General features: G+C 41.9%; 2 protein-coding genes across 4 annotated transcripts in view; one reads left to right on the forward strand and one right to left on the reverse strand.

The window, feature by feature from the left end:
• The window catches only part of LOC119160865 (uncharacterized), a 149,063-nt gene that overhangs the window by 120,014 nt on the left and 10,604 nt on the right, over positions 1-18,445 (forward strand). The window lies entirely within an intron of this gene.
• On the reverse strand, positions 2,023-12,909 carry LOC142776640 (uncharacterized). The gene is made up of 4 exons (XM_075880621.1): positions 11,074-12,909; positions 10,284-10,541; positions 9,568-9,612; positions 2,023-9,016 (listed from the first exon to the last, which is right to left on the reverse strand). The coding sequence occupies exons 2-4, from the start codon at positions 10,378-10,380 to the stop codon at positions 8,850-8,852; spliced, it is 309 nt and encodes a 102-aa protein (XP_075736736.1). The 5' UTR covers positions 10,381-10,541; positions 11,074-12,909; the 3' UTR covers positions 2,023-8,849.

Below are 18,445 nucleotides of genomic sequence, written 5' to 3' on the forward strand. Positions count from 1 at the left end.
AAGGTAGCCTTTGTTACAATATTCTTATTACAAGACACATGAGCGACTTTGGGGCCTGCAGACGAATTGTGCTAAAATAGATAACAGCAGTAATCAAATGAAATTGTGAGCGTAATTTCGCTGGTTCCATGCACCGCAGCATTTTTATGAAGCCGGAATGCGAGAACGTGCATACGCTTACGCTTAGGTATATGTCCACGTAAAATGAGGGAGACTCGTCGGGAAGTGTCTCAGTGCTAATGCTTTTCACAAAACACGGTGCAAATATTTCGTCCAGCGTTGTTTGAGTGCGCAAACAAAGCAAGGGACGTGTATACGAGTCTTGAGGTCGAGAGACGTTATCCCACGTGCGAAAAGGATGAAGAGAGAGAGAGAGACTCTCGTTTCGGCTTCGCGAAAGTTTGAAATTGATAGATAATAAACACAATTTTCTGGCCCAGAAGACGTTAGGGAAAGTCTCCGCAAAGCAGCGTCAGATGCTCGGAGAGCATAAAAAAGAGGAGTACGCATTATATGGGAGTGACAGCAACTCAGAAAGCGAGATGAAGTGTGACTGTCCTTAGATGTGAGAATCAATGCTAATTAGGAGAGTTGAGTTAATGAGCCAAAACTTTCCTAAATAACGATAATGGAAGCAAACTGAGCGTTCATCTAGTGAAAGTGAACTCATAATAGTTGATTAGCGTTGTAACGGGCTGTTATATATTTTTATTTTCTTATTTCTATTTGGCAAACTATGAGAAGGTAGCCTACGTTAGAGCCAGCTATCGCAACGTCATGACAGTAATGTACAAGAATAAATAGCGCACGGTTATACAGTCGCACGTGGCGGTTTCTATCTTCTAGTAACCTTGGGAAAAAGCATTCTAACTATTTTTTCTATTTTTGACAAAGTTTCACCGGACGTTTTTGCATTTGGCTTCCTTCGAAGGAATGACGATATATCAGCAATAGGGCGAATGCAAACACTGCTGCAGTGGACGAGCGGTTACAGCGCTCAACTGCAATCTGCGAGGTACTTGGTTCGATTCGCAGAATCACTGAGCACTTTTTTTTTTCAAAAGGTTGCCCGGCCTGACATTATGCGTGGTGGCGGGTACTAATTTTTTGAGAAGTAGGCTTTCGCACTTGCTTCTTTCACTCCCCTTTTGACCCAAAAGCGCTGTACTGTGCTCCTTCAAAAATTAAACAATTCAGGGTTCATAATTTTTTCCTCCATTCTCTCTTATCGCAAAAGTGTCCAGTGCTGAACTACCAATATTATACCGGGTATATTACTTTTCACGTGTTTGGATATTCGACCAGCAATCAGTCTTCACGGTGTTTTGAAGAAAATCTACACACGCAGTGAGCTAACTGCTTGTAGCCAAGTTGACTGCCTTTGTAGGGACACGCTTTTGTGCTATTTTGGTGGGCATCATCACGTGCAGCAAGACCAAAGAGCACGGACAGTTAGAGCTGACGCGAACAGAGTGATTAGTTTGTGTCTTCTCTCCCGCTATTTGTCATGCTGCACGCTTCAGTGTAATGTCGCTATCAATGGTTAAAATGAACTATAGCAGTTAAACGAGTTCTGCTGAGAGGGTCCCCTATTGTCCAGAATGGAACAGATTAATGGCAATTAGATTTGTGTGATAAAGAGATACCCTGCTTTTGGTTACTAGAATAAATTTCTAAACTGAATTTTATTTTTTATTAACAACAGTTCCAGTGCAGATGAAAGGTACATGGACAAAATTCGTGTATTCAGCTTGACTAGGATTGTGACCTTAATTGTAATTGCGAACCGGTATCACAGTATGCATAAATATCACACACATATACAACCACGGGTGATAGCTTGCTTATTCTGATTAAAATTGAAAGGTTGAAATCGACATATTCAACCAACGCAATGTGTACAAGATATGCCATGTGAGTAGCTATGCTCTAAACTAATCTTCACAGGTTCGTTCTATTTTACCCGATTTCTCGCCCATGACTGTAGGTTGGTAAATGAAACAATTTCTTCGAACACACATATTCTGTGTAAGGTTACATTTATATTTATGCAGTACAAAATAAATTGAAATATGTAATGGCTCAAAAGAGAAATAACTAGAAACAAATTCAGCCATATCATTACCAAACTTACTCACCAATTATAAACGGATTCTCATTTAAAAGATACATACATACATACATACATACATACATATACGCACACACACATATATATGTACACCCATACATACATACACACACTCAGGTGTAAATGTTAAAATGAATGGCTATAAAACAACAATTCTAATAAACTCATTTTGAATATACTACAGAAAGTAACTTACGAGAGAAATCCACTGGCACTGTTATGTCTGAACACGGTGTTTCTTCAACCATCTCGCAAAAGCTTGATGCATAGCTTTCCGCTGATGCCCAGTGACAAGCACTTTTTATAAAAAAACACAAGAATAAAGCCCCTGACAATGTCATGCTAAAGAAAAGGACTGTGCATCAATATTTTGTACATGTCTGCAATATCACTCTGTTTATTTACATAGCTTGGCTCATTCACAACCCACTAACAAAGCATGTTAGGACACTTGGGCTGAAAGTTGGCACAGCGCGAGTAAATTCTAGACAATACATGAATAATAAAATTATAAGCTACTAAGCTCCTTGGTGCAAACAGTGTTTATATTGACAGCTATAGGTACCATTTCGTTTCCCCAAAACACTTCTCAAAAGTAGAATCAACTTTATTTTATTTATTTATTTACAGGTACCTTACAGGCCCTTGGTTAGGGCATTGAGTAAGGGGGGCTAACAAAGACATGTACAACAAGTAAAAGGGCGAAAGGTGCCAAAACGTAAGCTCGGGACATGAGTAACAAATAAACAAGAAATAAGTAAGTATAAATTGACATCATACATCGTTACCAAAAAACAAGAAAGATGCAGTTCATGGCACGCAGCAGTTAGGAAGTGTACAATACGTGTAAGTTAAATTGGCACAGATTGTGGTATAGTACACTGGGAAAATCATGAAAGCGCTTACAGGAAGGGTGAATAGTTCGTCCTAAGCAAACAAAAATAGAGCACAAAAAATAAGGGGGCAATAAGCGCATTAGAAAAAAAACTTTTTGCACAGCATTATGAATGTTATATACATACAAGAACGAAGCTGTGAACATAAAATTATCAACCAAAATGTAAGACCAATTTGTTGCGGAAGGAAACAGGGTTAGTGTCAGATACCAAGTTATCGGGAAGATCATTCCACAACGTGATGGCACGAAGCAAAGCGGATGCGTTTAAGGAGTTCGTTTTGCCGTACATGCGCGAGAAACTAAGCCGGTTGTGTAGTCTAGTTGATAAATAGGAGGGTCGTTCAATTGGAAGTCTGGTCATTTTAGTGCTATTGACGTATTTATGAAAGAGGCATAAAAGAGAAATGTTGCGGCGAGTGGATAATAATTGAAGTGAATAATCCATTTTAGGTTGTGTTACGCTGCAGCAGAAATTATAATTACGAGAAATGAATTGGACTGCCCTATTTTGAACTGCCTCGATCATGTTAAGTAATTTTGGTGGGGGGACCAGATTCGTGAGGCAAATTCAAGTTGAGGTCGAACAAAAGTTTCGTAAGCTAGTTTTCGGACGTTAGCGGGGGAGGAATGTAAGTTACGGCGTAGGTATCCCAGTGATCTCGAGGCATTTGCGCAGATGTTAGTGATATGAGAGGACCATGAAAGATTTTGTGTGAAGTGTAGGCCCAAATATTTGTATGTGGAAACATGCGAGAGCGGGTCATTATTTATACGGTATGAAAAAATGGAGGGGTCATGCTTACGGCTAAATGAGATGGTTTTGCATTTTGATGCGTTTAGAACCATTTGCCACGTCTCACACAATTTCATAATTACATCAAGGTTTTTCTGTAGTGCGTAATGATCGTTAACATTTTTGATAGGGTGGTAGATTATGCAGTTATCGGCAAATATTCGTACGAATGATGTGACGCCATCAGGCAAGTCGTTTATAAATATAAGAAATAGCAGCGGGGCGAGCACGCTGCCCTGTGGCACCCCGGAAGTTACATCGCATATTGACGACGAATCGTTATTGATGACAGTGAACTGTTTCCGGAGAGAAAGAAAATTTCGAAGCCATGATAAGATTAGTGAGTCTAATTGAAGAGCAGATAACTTTGAGATTAGGCGGCAGTGGGGCACACGGTCAAACGCTTTCGAAAAGTCAAGAAAAATGCAGTCTATTTGGAGGTTATTATTCATGTTCGAGTGAAGGTCAGTCGTGAATTCTAGCAGTTGTGTCTCACATGGCCAACCTTTCCTAAACCCATGTTGGTTGTGGAAAAAGAACTGGTTAGACTCAAGATGGTTGTAAATGTGCGAAGCGATAATGTGTTCTAACAACTTGCAGCAAATGGATGTAAGTGAGATTGGACGGTAATTTTGGGGTAGATGTTGGTCTCCAGACTTGAACAATGGGGTAACTTTTGCAACTTTCCAGTCGTCAGGTATCTGCCCAGACTCTAAAGATTGTTGAAAAATATAGCACAGAATGGTACTGGTAATGGAAATTGTGTTTTTTAGTACTTTTGAGTTAATATTATCAGCCACAGCGGAGCTAGACAGCTTCAGCTTAGTTATCAGATATTCGATACCTTTAGCTGTAATTTCGATAGGTTTCATTTACTGGTAATCATAATCGGGCACGTTAGGTAATGTGGATTGGTCTTCCCGAGTAAACATTGAGGCAAAAAAAGTGTTAAAAGCAGAACAACACTGGCTGTTAGAAAGAGGTTCGTGATTCTCATCATGTAAGGTAATGTGGTTAGCAACCCAATTGCGAGATATTTCACGCCAGAATTTTTTTGGGTTAGTTTTTAGGAGGGAGCCCAGGTCTGTTGAAAAATATTTAAGTTTAGCAGAACGTATAGCTGCGCAGTAGGTGTTTAAACACTGCTTATACTTATCCCACGCACTGGCTGTGCGCAGGCGTTTAGCATTTCGGTACAGACGTTTCTTTTTATTTCTTAGTTGGTTGAGTGACTTAGCGAACCAGGCATTACACTTGTCATTAGATATCGAAATCAAGGGAATGTATTTATTAATCAAGACGGTCATTTTGTCACGGAACAGTACCCAGTTGTCATGGACCGAGCGATTGCTAAACAAGGTCAAGAATACCTGGTTAAAGAATATTTCAAGTTCATTGTTGATTTTGGCATAGTTAGCTTTATTATAGTCGCGAATTTGTTTGGTAGTTTTGCCGGAAAACGTTACAGGAAGATCAAGGGTTACTTCAAGAAGTCTGTGATTGCTAAGACCTTCTCGGTAAAGGACTTCCACGACTGTATCAGGGGCTGAGGTCAGTAATAAATCTAAAATATTGTTTCCACGGGTGGGTTTATTGACCACCTGTACAAGATTAAAGTCAAGCGTTAGGCTGATAAAATGGGATGATGTGTTACAAGGGGAGAATAGAAGGTTCCAATCAATCTGGGGAAGGTTGAAGTCTCAAAAAAAAAGACAGTTTTAGTATGGCACAAGTTAATGGCATCAGTAATACTTTCCCTCAATTCAGCTATGAAACAACTATTGGAATCAGGAGGGCGGTATCAGTTTCCTATCAGAGCAACCTTAGTAGGGCTTGTTTTGCAAGCAACCCAAATTATCTCAAGGGCCGTTTTTGTGTCGACAACGTAAGAACAAACTGTTTTTCTGATGCCCAAAAGAACACCACCACCTCTTTTATCAGCGCGGTCTTTACGATAGATAATAAAGCTGTTAAAATTTGGTAAAATCTCGTCATCGTTAATATCAGGTTGCAACCACGTCTCAGTAAGCACGAGGACGTCAGATTCGTTGTCGTCTAGCAGCGAACCTATTTCTTCTTTTTTAGGCAGTAAGCTACGTATGTTTGTAAACGTAAGAGATAATGAAGTTTTGTTAGAAAGGGGGTTATCTTGGAGACACTCTTCCGTGCACGTGTAGCTGCGGTGTTTGATATAGCGCTTTGTAAGAGGCGGAGGATATAAGAGCTATCTTGTCGACAGTACCACTTTGTTCGTAATACTATGAACCACATACGTTTTGTTGTCCATGTGTAAAGTGTCGACGGCTAAGTAGAATCTGGTGTTCTGAGCTTTGGCAAAGTCGTACAATTTTTTCCTTATTTGCCTGGTTGTAAAAGAGAAATCTTCACTGATAGACAATCCCGTTCCTTTAAGTTTTCGCGCTGATGACAGTAGTTCCTGTTTGTCCTTGAAAAATGCAAATTTTGCTATTATGGGTCTATTTTTACCTTGTGTGTATTTCCCTAATCTATGTACGCGTTCAAAATGCGTGCTGGTTTTTCTTAACTGTAATTTGTTCGAGCACAAATTAATTATTTTTTCTTCTGATTTGGCCCAATCTTCCTCGGGATCATCATTGAGTCCAAAAAACAGCAAGTTTGACCTTCGCTGTCTATTTTCTGCGTCATTGCAACGAGACGCGATTGTCGTAACTTGATTGGAAAGTTCAAGAATTGCTTTTTCGGCTGTATCAGTATCAGCTGTACTGAGGGAGGCATAGTTTGATTCTAGTGTTACAAATTTAGCTTTCAGCGCAGAGATTTCATTAACATAAACTTCTTGTCTCTCTTTGATGCATTTAAGTTCTGCGGTGAGTGTTTCGTTTCTCTCCTCAAGCTTGTGGATAGTCTGGAGAGCTGCAGAAAAAGCCTCTGCCTCGGATTTGCTCATCGGCCCGGGGTTTGACTCGACATCAACCGAGAGCATCAGTAGAAGGCTAAACAAGCAAGAGCGCATACCACGCCAAAATGACACTGTTCGCTTCATCGGATCAAACCACTCTGATGGGCACGACACCGAAATCATGCAGTAATCTCGACAAGTCACAGTTGCAGCACTTCTCAAGTAACTAACCTGCAATAACAGGGGACGTAAGCCGTGCATTGTGGCTGCGGTGCCGTGCCCGTAGAGGACCGGCGCTGAGGGCCTTTTGAATCCTGCTGTTTCCGTGCGGGGCGTTGTCAATGACGTTCCGGGTTGCCAGATTGGTGGGCTCGCCGATTCCAAATTCGACGGTAGGAGCACCGAAACAGGCCAGTTGGAATGCTTGTCACATCGGATCTGCTCGCACGTGCCGGGGATTAAAGCGCAAATGATCCAGGTCGCTGTAGCCTGCAATAACAGGGGACGTAAGCCATGCATTGTGGCTGCGGTGCCGTGCCCGTAGTGGACCGGCGCCGAGGGCCTTTTGAATCCTGCTGTTTCCGTGCGGGGCGTTGTCAATGACGTTCCGGGTTGCCAGATTGGTGGGCTCGCCGATTCCGAATTCGACGGTAGGAGCACCGAAACAGGCCAGTTGGAATGCTTGTCACATCGGATCTGCTCGCACGTGCCGGGGATTGAAGCGCAAATGATCCAGGTCGCTGTAGCCTGCAATAACAGGGGACGTAAGCCGTGCATTGTGGCTGCGGTGCCGTGCCCCCTAAAAGTTTCTATTCTGGCACTAAAAGTTTCTAAAAAAGCTAAAAGTTTCTATTCTGGCGCGTCGTGGTGGCTCAACGGTGGAAGTGACTCTTTTGGCCAAGAAAACAAAGACCAATTATTTTTCCAGTTCGTGAATTCACCCCATGCTAACATTGAGGCAGCTGGTAGGAGTGCTTTTGGAGAGAGGAAATCACCACATTCCCACCAGTTGTGGCCTTGGGTAGCTACTTCACTTGGACAAAAATGATGAAAAACACTCCTCAAGAAGACTTCAAAGTTTGCACACCAACACAGTTCCCATGCAGCTGTCTATTAGTCTTCTTGAAAAATATTGAGTTTATTGGTGGGCAAAGACTGTACACTAAGTGAGATGATGCTCCAGTGCACTGCATGTATGTCTTGCTGCTCGCCTCAACTGCGATGTTGCTCAGCACATATGTGTAAAATCTTAACTAATACAATGCCACTGCAAAGTAATTATGTGTCATTTGCATGAAACAGGGACCACAATAAAAGAACATAACATTTGCCTTCACAACGTTCAAAAACTGTAAATAAAGTTCCACAGAGTTTTCACAGTTCATCTGAGGATAGTAATATTGGTTGTAAACACATTCTTACTTCCAATAACAAACTATTTTAAGATGCCAGATTCAATATTAGAGTATACCAGCACTTTTTTAGGGCTAAATAATTGTACAGGCACCTAGAAAAACACAAGTGATTGCATGCTATAGCTACATATAAAAGTAAATACTTTTATTTCTAGCCTGAGTAGAGCTGCATAGATGCTAAGTCACTTGCATTACATTATGAACAAACCTATCCGAGCAAAGTATGCATTTAAAAAGTTACTCTTGCACAGTAGATAAGTAGATTGTTGAAGGACGGACAGGCAGTGGGATAATACCCAAGCACTAAAATCTATTGTTAAGATATACTAGGAGTAGTGATGATCCTCTTCCTTCCAAAAAAAGTAATCCACATAGATTCACTTCCCAGAGCTCATACACTCATGGCATCATTGGTTCTATGCAAATGAGTGTACACTGGAGGATTACATCGACTAAGTACATGATTACTGCATCCATGGCTTTACTTCATGTACTACAAAGAATGCAAACACAGTTACCATTGGCGACCATGGATGCTGTGATTTCTGGCATGCAAATGTAGAGGCTTGCCGGCACTTAACACACATGTTAAAAACTTCAGCTCAAAAATATTTGCCCACTAACACTACAGCAGCCTTTAAATTAGTGTCATAATTTGGTATCTTCCGTGCAAAATTTAAATAATTTCGAATGCAAGCAATGAAACTGCTGAATAATGCACTGCTAAGAAGTTAAGCAGCAGCTGCTCCTGACATCACAATGTGCTCTTTCTGCTGTTGTAAACTTTGAGCAGGAGAACAGTCACTGGCAGTCCCTTTATACTTGTTGGTCTTCTGTGCTCTGTTATTGATACACTGTACATGACCGTGGAGCATCCAACCCCTTGTTACTGCTGGAACTTAGAAAAATACAGATCATTGTTACAACCATGCTACATGCAAGAGTGTATAGTTGTCAATTATGTGCTCATATTTACAGATATTGTATTTTCAGAAGCCAATGACAAGCCTCAACACACACACACACACAAACAGTGAAGGCTGAAAATATATTTATTATGATACAAGAGCAAAACCACAATGTTATAGATGAAGGCAAGAAACTTCTGACAGGCATAAAAAGCCAATAGAGTTTCTTTTATTTTGACTTTACACTAGGTGCGAGAGGTAGACCACAAATAAGTTCACTAAGAAACACAAGTTATACTGCATTACAACACAACAGCCAATGTTGATAACTTTAAGGCTGTCTAACATAGCCAGCTCACCATACCGCATATAGGAGCAAATGGGCAGTCTAGAAGGCACAAAGAACTTGTGGATTATGAGTGCGCTTGTTACTGACATCTATTATTCTAAATGAAGAAAACCTTTCAAAATGCACTTCATCAGGGGAAATAATCATACGCAACAAACACAACGGGCTCCTACAGGTGCCACCAACACTCACCATTACTGTTGACACCAGTGTCTTGCCTGATGGATATGCTGTGTCCTGCACAGAACACCAAAGAAGCGCTGCATGACTTGGATTGCATGTGTGCTAGCTGCATCGCTCTGCTGCTGAAATAGGCTAGCCACAGACAGAGAAATGAGAAGCCATGGCTTTGAAACACACTGAACGTCACCTTTAGAGATCAACAATGCATACTTAGGTCAGGTACAATTTGTAGGAAAATATATATCACTATGCAATCGTGGTGAACATGTTCGGCTGAAACACAAGCAACAGCACTGAGAGAGAAAAAGCTACATTAGGTAAAAGATACAGTTACTGGCCCTATGTCATCTGAGGCTTCTTCAATAGGTTTTTCTCCTTGCAAGTTGTGAACAGCCAGGCAATTTTCACCCACTTGCTATTTCCTTCTAGAACACTTGATCCACAGAGGGAGTCACAAGCTCGAGAGCTCAATAAGGAATCAAAGTATTTGTGCTCGTTTCAAAGCACAAGCTTTTGAGTCTCAGATTATTGGAGTTTCATTCATAAGCTGCAGGCTTTCAGCTTTCAACATTCTCAATTATCTTGCAATTTAGTTCTATAAATGTTGAATAAGAATTATGTGTAAGAATATTACAGGTATCCACTGAAAGCAACCGTGCTTGGGTTTTCAATTTGTGCACAGTAAGTGGTGTTCACGTAATCGTATGTACTAAAGAAAAACTAACCTTGCAGCCAGCCGTTAGGCAGTTTTGCGCCCTCGAAGCTCCCAAGCAGATTGCAGTCCTTCCAGATGAGTATGCCATGCATGCTTCCACGCCACATCCGCTGAATGATAACAGTCCGAGCAGTGACATAGGCTTGCACAGTTAGGGAGAACGTGTCCTTCCTATTTTTGTACAGGTGCTCCAAGTAATGATGAGGATTGATGTGCCAGAATGTGCAACCGATGCATCAGAGGACCTTAACAAACCAATCTCTGCGATCTGGGAAGAGCCAAAAACGAGATATATAAAAACAATCATTAAAAGCATTCACTTCTAATACTAATTTGAGAAAGCTATCACTTTGTTAAAGTGACGAAAATCTGCTATAATCACTTTGAAATAAACTGAAGCCTCAAGTAAAATTTACGTACCGCAATATATATGTCCTACTGAAGTATAGTACTACCACAGTGGTAATCGTCTATAGAACTAATTTTCCGAAATAACATAAATTTTATAGTGCAACCTGGCTCCTGAAAAATAAATTCACATTAACTTTCCAAGTATCAAACGTGGTCAATCAACAGGCCCAACCTCAAAATCAAACAAGAGCTCACTTGTATCAAATCACAAAAAACGTTTATGTATTTGCTCCATAATATATGTATGTATATAACAGTAGTAGTAAATTTTTCATGCTTCAACTTACCTTAGAGAAACATTACATCTTATGGGCTTAAAAACTTGCACACGTTATAGAACTGCGTGAAATATAGTACCGGTGAAATGTAGTTCTGCAAGGTGAACTCACCGATGGCAGCATTTAGTAGCCGTCGGTGTCATAAGGAACCAAGTACGGCCAACAGGCAAAGGGCATCTGCAGACTGGAAGCTGCCAATGACAGCAATGAAGGGCTGGCCAGGCGTGCACGTCCATTGATAAAGTGTAAGAACTGGCCATGACCGGCTGTTGTAAAGGCTCTAGTGCCGTGCAAAACGATGGCCAGATGAACTCTGAAACCTGTTGTTAGGCGATATTGGCCTGCAACTTCATCCAAAGCAAGGCACCGGTGAAATCTTTGCTTTTTGGGGGGGCTGGAGGGAAGCTTGACGTTCACGGGCTCTCGCTGCCACATAGAACTCTCACTTTGTTACCGAAGAACAGTCCAGGCGTGCTTCCAAAGTAACACGTTTTACAACAGAATGTAGCATCTCGCAGTTTTGGTTGATCACATCACAGCGCTAGGACTATGGTTATCACAAAAAGGAGAAGTGACGACTTAACAAACAAAAGCGCCAAGCTGTCCCACCACGACTTCGAGGGCAAAACAGTTATCAACGCTGTCTTTCAATTTTCGGTCACACGAGCACAGCTTGTTCACAAGTCTTGGAACGTCAACACAGCACCACTGTTCACAACGAACATCGTTTCACTCCCGAACAGTACATTGCTCTCAAGTAAATAGAAGCGCACGGGCTAACTAGTGGCGAAGCAAGAACCGAGCGCGTAGTTCATACGTTTCCGTACGTACTTGGGGTCACTCAAGTAACGTGTCAAAACGCTGTCAATCCGAAATGTCGCACAGCACCAAACTGAGAGACTGGAAAGTCAAGCGAACGAACTGTTACCGGCACACAAACACACATTGCAGGCTTCTCGAGTGCTAGTTGCCGTCGATACATCGACGCCGATCCCCGCTTGATAACCGCACCGACGCACAGACTTCGCTGCGCTTCACCGTACACCATTGCACTGCCACAGCTTTCCGCACTGCTTACACGCACCTAAATAGCTGCTGTAATCACAACACATCCGGTCAAACGCTGAAGTAACTCGTGCGAGAAGCGTTTGGTGAAAGTCGCACCGACCGATATGCTGTTTACGACGCCATGCTGTTTTCGACAACTGCACAGCACATAAGATGATAAGAGATCTCTTTGAAAGTACTTGCACTATTTTCACGGCGTGACAAAACTTTCTCTTATGTGCGAGGGGGTGATATGACGAACTGGACAGGCGTGCCAATTGAAAGAAGTGTTTTGGCAACGTCACGGAGTGAGCTGATGTAAAGGGTATTGCTTCACAACCAATCACAAGTTGTGCCTGTCGGCCAAGCCGTCGTCTGCTCGCGTTTGTCGTCTGCTTCAATCAGAGCATGCGACAGGGGATTCCCCTTCGCAACGCTATTATTCTCAGGTCTAGCGGTCGCTACGTCACACAAAGTACATGTCAGTGGCTCGCTCTACCTTTGAATGTGGTAATTGACGCAGGGATGAATTCAGCCAAGGTTTGCTCCAGAATCGTGAGGGTTTGCATATTTTCGGTGTCATACAAAGTTACTAGGGTCATTTCATTCCGATTGCTTGCCATGATATCACGCTCCATATCGGTGTCTGAACAGTGAAGGTGAAGATGCATGATTTGTTTGTAATTCCATGCGTAATCACGCGCACCCCTAATACGCTTTGGTTTACAAAGTACGCTTTGTTCCAGATCGTCCCAAAGTGTATCGACAGCTGTATTTCAGAGATCGCAACCATTGGACAGTGAAAGCGAATGAAAGTACACTAAAGCACAAACTTTAGGAACCACTCACTGAAAACTTCTTCTCATTTTTACTTCCAATAGCTTGCAAAGAATGTGCTCCCATTAACCTCTTTGGTGGTAATTTCTACCGATGAGGCAAGGATCTCGAGTCGCACTTTTAATCGGATGAGATGGGGCGCAACACAACAACATAACAACAAATACGGTTGATCCTATGCCATGTCGCGTTCGAATGCACCGACCATTCATGTATCACATTGGTTTTCATCCAACCACGAATCTTTATATGCGTAGTTTTATGCCATTGACGCCCAATAGAATTCTTCAATTACTGCGACTTCTAAGTTATTGGACGATGCTGGTTGTCAACACCATCCACTGCGTACAAGGGAAACAACACGCGGAGCTCAAAGCGCCGAAAGAAATAAAAACTCACCAGCAGTCATCAGGCAGCCCTTAGTGGGCGTGAATTAACTCAAAACCAGCCAGGACACCAAAGTATACCGCTGCGGCAGCAGGTTCTAAGTAGCCACATTGTTCCTAAGAGTGGTCCGGACCACTCTTGGGATTTTCTCTAAGCCATGCTGTTTTTACGCACAATTTCGCTTCGTGAATCCACTTACGAGCACTTTTCGGTGACGTAAGCAAATATAGCAACTGCATCGCCATCGCTGACATGTTCCCGGGCAGTCACAGCGCACTTTATTTGCAGCGGCCGATGTGACAACTATGGCCTCTTACGACGTTTTTTCGTTTCGTGAATCGACTTACGCAAGAAACTTTCTCTTGCGCAAAAATGTTTTCGTAAGTGAGTTTTGTGAATCCGGGCCCTGAGCCGGCGTGGAGACGCACCGAAAACTGGCAAGATGGCTGCTTCCATAATCAACAGCAACTAGCCAGAGCACGCGCTGCCACAGAACATCGTCTTTCATTCTCGCGTGCAACCATGGCTTGCGCTTGCCGTAACTAGTGGTCAAGTGGCATTATTCCCCTCTGAAAAAAAGGCATCGCTCAGAAGCTCGGAAAGTACAAAAGCAAACTCGTGGTGGAGCAACACAAAATATGCGCATGCACAAAGGCAGCGATAAGGTTCATGCACAGTCGCTTTACCGCGTCAATTATGGCTTCAGTCGCACTACGTGCACCATCTCCGAGGAGTGCCTTCGCCGCCGTGGCGAGGAGGCGTCGTTAGGAATAACCTCGTAGTTCACAACGCTCACGCGTCGCAACACTTTGTATGGTCCGAAGTAGTAACTGAGAAGTTTTTCTGACGATCCCTGGCGTCGGAATGGAGTCCACACCCAAACTTGATCACCTGGATGTTATTCAACTTGTCGATGGCGAGCGTTGTAGCGGCATGTGTCTGTACTCTGCTGGTGCATAATGTGTAGGCGTGCGAACTGGTGTGCTTCTTTGGGCGTACTGGGTAAGCTGCGCAGCATCAGGAGAGATCAAAGCGTCGCGATTGTGTGAAAACTTCGCATACAGCATGGTCTGGACCTCACGTCCGTAGACAAGAAGGAAAGGCGTGAATCGCGTAGTTTCGTGGACGGCAGTATTGTACGCGAATGTGACGTACGGTAGCACCTGGTCCAAGATCTTATGCTGGACATCTACGTACATAGATAACATGACAGCGATGGTCTTGTGGAGTCTCTCTGTCAAGCCGCTGCTCTGTAGACGATATGCCGTGGTCTTGCGGTGGCTCGTGTAGCTGAGCTCGAATACGTCATGAATGAGCTGGGCCGTGATTGCTCTTCCTGCGTCTGCACGACGGGGTGCCATGTCGAAGAATGATCTGGTTCATAAATAATTAGGCGACGTCGGAAGCCGTAGCGCGTTGTGGTGCCTTTGTTCGAAGTGAGTGTACGATCCACTTGTTGCCGGAAGATGGTAGGGGAAAGGGCCCCAGTAAATCCATTCCTATTTGATCAAATGGTGCTCTGGGTTGTTCTATTGGTTGAAGAAGCCCCGTGGGCTTTTTTTTTTTTTTTAGATAGATAATATTTTTATTATTCAATAAAAGATAATACATAGGAAAAAAGTTATACAGAAGGAGGTCCCAAAGCTCTAGGCTGCAAGGGGACCTCCTGTGCTAGTTACATAAAGAAAACAAAACATGTAAAGCAACTCGGTAAACAATAGAATAAGTTTAAAGGAATCAAGTACATTTCATTGCAAAAGAAACAAACAGTCAATTATTGTCAAATCGAAACACTTGATAGCAGATGAAATCCATCAGCAAATGATCAATAACACCTGGCAGCAGAAGAAATGAAACTTGAATTGTATATACACCTAAGTGCATGTTAGATGATAAACGATCGATACAAATATCACATGTGCTGAGTAGTAATAGGTAAAAAAAAAGAAAAGTTAAAAGTGGTATGTCTCAAAGCGGCAACAATGCCAGACACATGTTATTCATCTAATTTGGTACAAAACAGAGCAAACATAATGAACGATTAGTTCCGAATTGAACAGCATAAACAACGAGATTATTTAATCATTAAGTAAATAGGAATTTAAGCGTTTTTTAAAACTGCCTATGTTTGGAGACATTTTTACGTCACTTGGAATACCGTTCCAAACGGAAATAGCTGTAAAGGTAGAAGTGAATCTGCCATAGTTAGTTCTAACTTTCGGTAACAGGAGGTTATTATTTGATGCAAATCGAGTTATATTTTGATTAATGAGTTGTTCTTTATTGAAGACCATGAAAGGCATGTTTGAGTGAAGAGAATTGTATGTAAGGGTTGCCATGTTGAAAAGAAAAAGTTTATGAATTGTTAGAATACGAAGCCCTTGTAAAATAGCAGATGCGCTACATCGTGATGGTTGATATGTGATAATGCGAATGGCCTGGTTTTGAACATATTGCAAAGGAGCAAGATGAGTGCTATATGTATTGCACCAGGATGCAATGCAGTAAGTGAAGTGACTGTGAACGAAGGCATAGTAAAGAGAAAGCAAGGTATTTGGCCCAAAGTATGGACGTGCTTTGATGAGAATCCGGATGCCATAAGCTGCTTTTTGCTTTAGGTGCGAGACATGGGAAGTATACTTTAAATTTGCATCAAGAATCACTCCTAGAAATCTACACTGACTGGAGGCTTTGATAGGATAATTATTGACCGTTATAGACGGATATTCAGTGACCTTTTTTTGAGTGGGGTGAAATAGCACAAAAACTGTTTTACTAGGGTTAATTTCCAGTGAATTATGACGACACCAGCGAATTATATTTTCAAGATCACTGTTTAGTTTAAAAGTAACAGTATCGATCGAGGTGCAAGCAGTTAAAATCGTAGTGTCGTCCGCATACAGATAAGGTAGACAGTGCGATAGGTGAGAAGTTAGATCATTAATGTAAACAGTGAAGAGTATTGGGCCTAGAATTGATCCTTGAGGTACTCCCCGATTGATTATTTTAAAATTAGAAAGATGATTGGATATGCTGACAGCCTGTTCTCTGTCAGTTAAGTAGCTGTGAATGAAGTTCAGGGCAGGTCCTACAACACCGGCCGCGTTTAGCTTGGTAATTAAAATTTTATGAAGGATTGAATCGAACGCTTTCGTGAGGTCAATAAATACTGCTCCAGCATATTTACCTGAGTCAATATAGTGTTTAATCGTATCCGTGAATGAAAGAAGCGCGAGGTTGGTAGAGTAGCCTGCACGAAAGCCAAACTGCGAGGCAGACAGAATGCTAAATTTAGTTAAGTAATTTGTTAGTCGCTTTTCAAAGCACTTCTCTATAACTTTGCTGAGCACAGACAGAATTGCAATGGGGCGATAGTTAGAAACCAAACCCTTATCGCCTTTTTTAAAGACAGGAACTATTTTGGCTCTCTTTAAATCAGATGGAAATGTGCCATTTTTAAACAAAAGGTTAATTACATGTGAGAGGGGATCAGCGACGATATCAGCGACATATTTCAAGTGAACTGGTTGAATTTCATCAAGACCCGCGCTTGTTAATTTTAATTTCTTGATCACATTGTGAATTTCTTCTGGTATGGTAGGATATAGAAAAAAGGACTGTGGTTGCCTTTCAAGCGTACCTTCAAAGCTGTCGGAAACGGGTGTGTTATTAACTGTAAAATAATTATTAAATTCATTCGCAATGGCTGTTGGTTCTTTGTAGGTGCCATTAATGCTAGAAATCTCATTTATTAGTGTTTCTTTTGAGTTCCTGTTCAGAAAAGAGTTGATGAGCTTCCATTGTTCAGTGATACCAGAGGCTTCATGAAATTTAGCTTCGTAATACCTTTTTTTGGCGTCTCTCAATAATTTATTTAGGATATTTTTGTAACAGGAATATCGCTGCTGCAATTTGTAGTTAAATGGACAACGTTTCGTCTTTTTGTACATATTGTCTTTCTTACGCATACACTTCAGTAAACCATCAGTGAGCCATGGGTTATGGGGTGCAGGATACCTTTTGTGGCATCTAACAAAAGTGGTTGCTTCGCGAATACATTGCTTCAATACTGATGAGAATGCCTCAAAAGCTAGCTCTGCATTTGTTTCGGATTTAATTCTCGACCAGTCAAATGATGACATGGAATCTATAAATGAAACTTTGTCAAAGAGGGCTTTTCGAAAAGAATGCTTCGTTCGTGACAAGGCCGACGACAAGCGACAAAAAATGGCATAGTGATCGGTGATATCGAGGGGTATTATGCCACATTCATTACTTGATAAGTGGTTAGATAGAATGTGGTCAATAAGCGTGTTTGAGCCACCCGTAATACATCTTGTCGGCAACGTAAGAAGCTGCTCATAACCAAAGCCTGTAAAACAATTTGAATATTCAACCGAACCTTGATTGGAATCTTCTAATAGATTGATGTTTATATCTCCCATAATAACAACGTTTTTCCTTTCTCGTGAAATTCGATCCAGGGTTTCATGCAGTGCCGAACAAAACTCGGGCACGGATGATGACGGTGAGCGGTAGACGCATGCTAGAATAGTTTTTTCTGAATGGGGTTGTTCAAGATTGTCGTCAATTTCAATCCATACAGATTCCGTGTTATCAGCTAGAATGGCGAGATCGTTACGACGCTTATATTTTACTGAAGATGATATGAATATAGCTGATCCACCATGACTGTTCGATTGGCGGTGACAATATTCTGGAGTGTAGTGTGGTAAGCAATATATGTTTCGGTCGTCAGACGATAGCCACGTTTCAGACATACAGATGAAGGAAAAGTGATGGGCAAGGGATGCTAGATAAACACAGATGTCGTCATAATGTTTTCTGAGACTACGCGTGTTGAAGTGGATGGCCGATAATCCTGGGCTTTCGAAAAAACGTCGAAGCTGGTTAGCGGAGTAATACATTTTGAGGCGTTTTGAAGGTTACTCAGCAATTCAGTTGATTGCCAGACACCAACTAGGAGGCAGAATGAAACACAGAAAGGTCTGCATCCTTCGTGATGCGGTATACCCGACTGTCAACTGATTTTCGTGCTTTGATCTGACAATTGTCGGTCCATAGGAACTTCCAGCCATGTTCCCTCTTAAGCTTCAGTGCCTTAGCGAAAAGTCCTTTCTTTTCCAACGTTAGATGATCATTTACATAAACAGGACGACTTTGCGAGCCCCCAAAGCCTAGTTCATTGGTG

The sequence above is a fragment of the Rhipicephalus microplus genome, chromosome X, assembly GCF_043290135.1.
Source record: "Rhipicephalus microplus isolate Deutch F79 chromosome X, USDA_Rmic, whole genome shotgun sequence".
Classification (NCBI taxonomy): Eukaryota; Metazoa; Arthropoda; class Arachnida; order Ixodida; family Ixodidae; genus Rhipicephalus; species Rhipicephalus microplus.

Excerpts from the sequence above, each read along its gene's own strand:
- LOC142776640 (XM_075880621.1), bottom strand. The coding sequence starts at position 10,380 with ATGTGGCGTGGAAGCATGCATGGCATACTCATCTGGAAGGACTGCAAT. Across the intron at positions 9,613-10,283 it reads GCCTAACGGCTGGCTGCAAG|GACACAGCATATCCATCAGG; the intron begins GTTAGTTTTTCT and ends TGTTCTGTGCAG. Across the intron at positions 9,017-9,567 it reads CACTGGTGTCAACAGTAATG|TTCCAGCAGTAACAAGGGGT; the intron begins GTGAGTGTTGGT and ends TATTTTTCTAAG.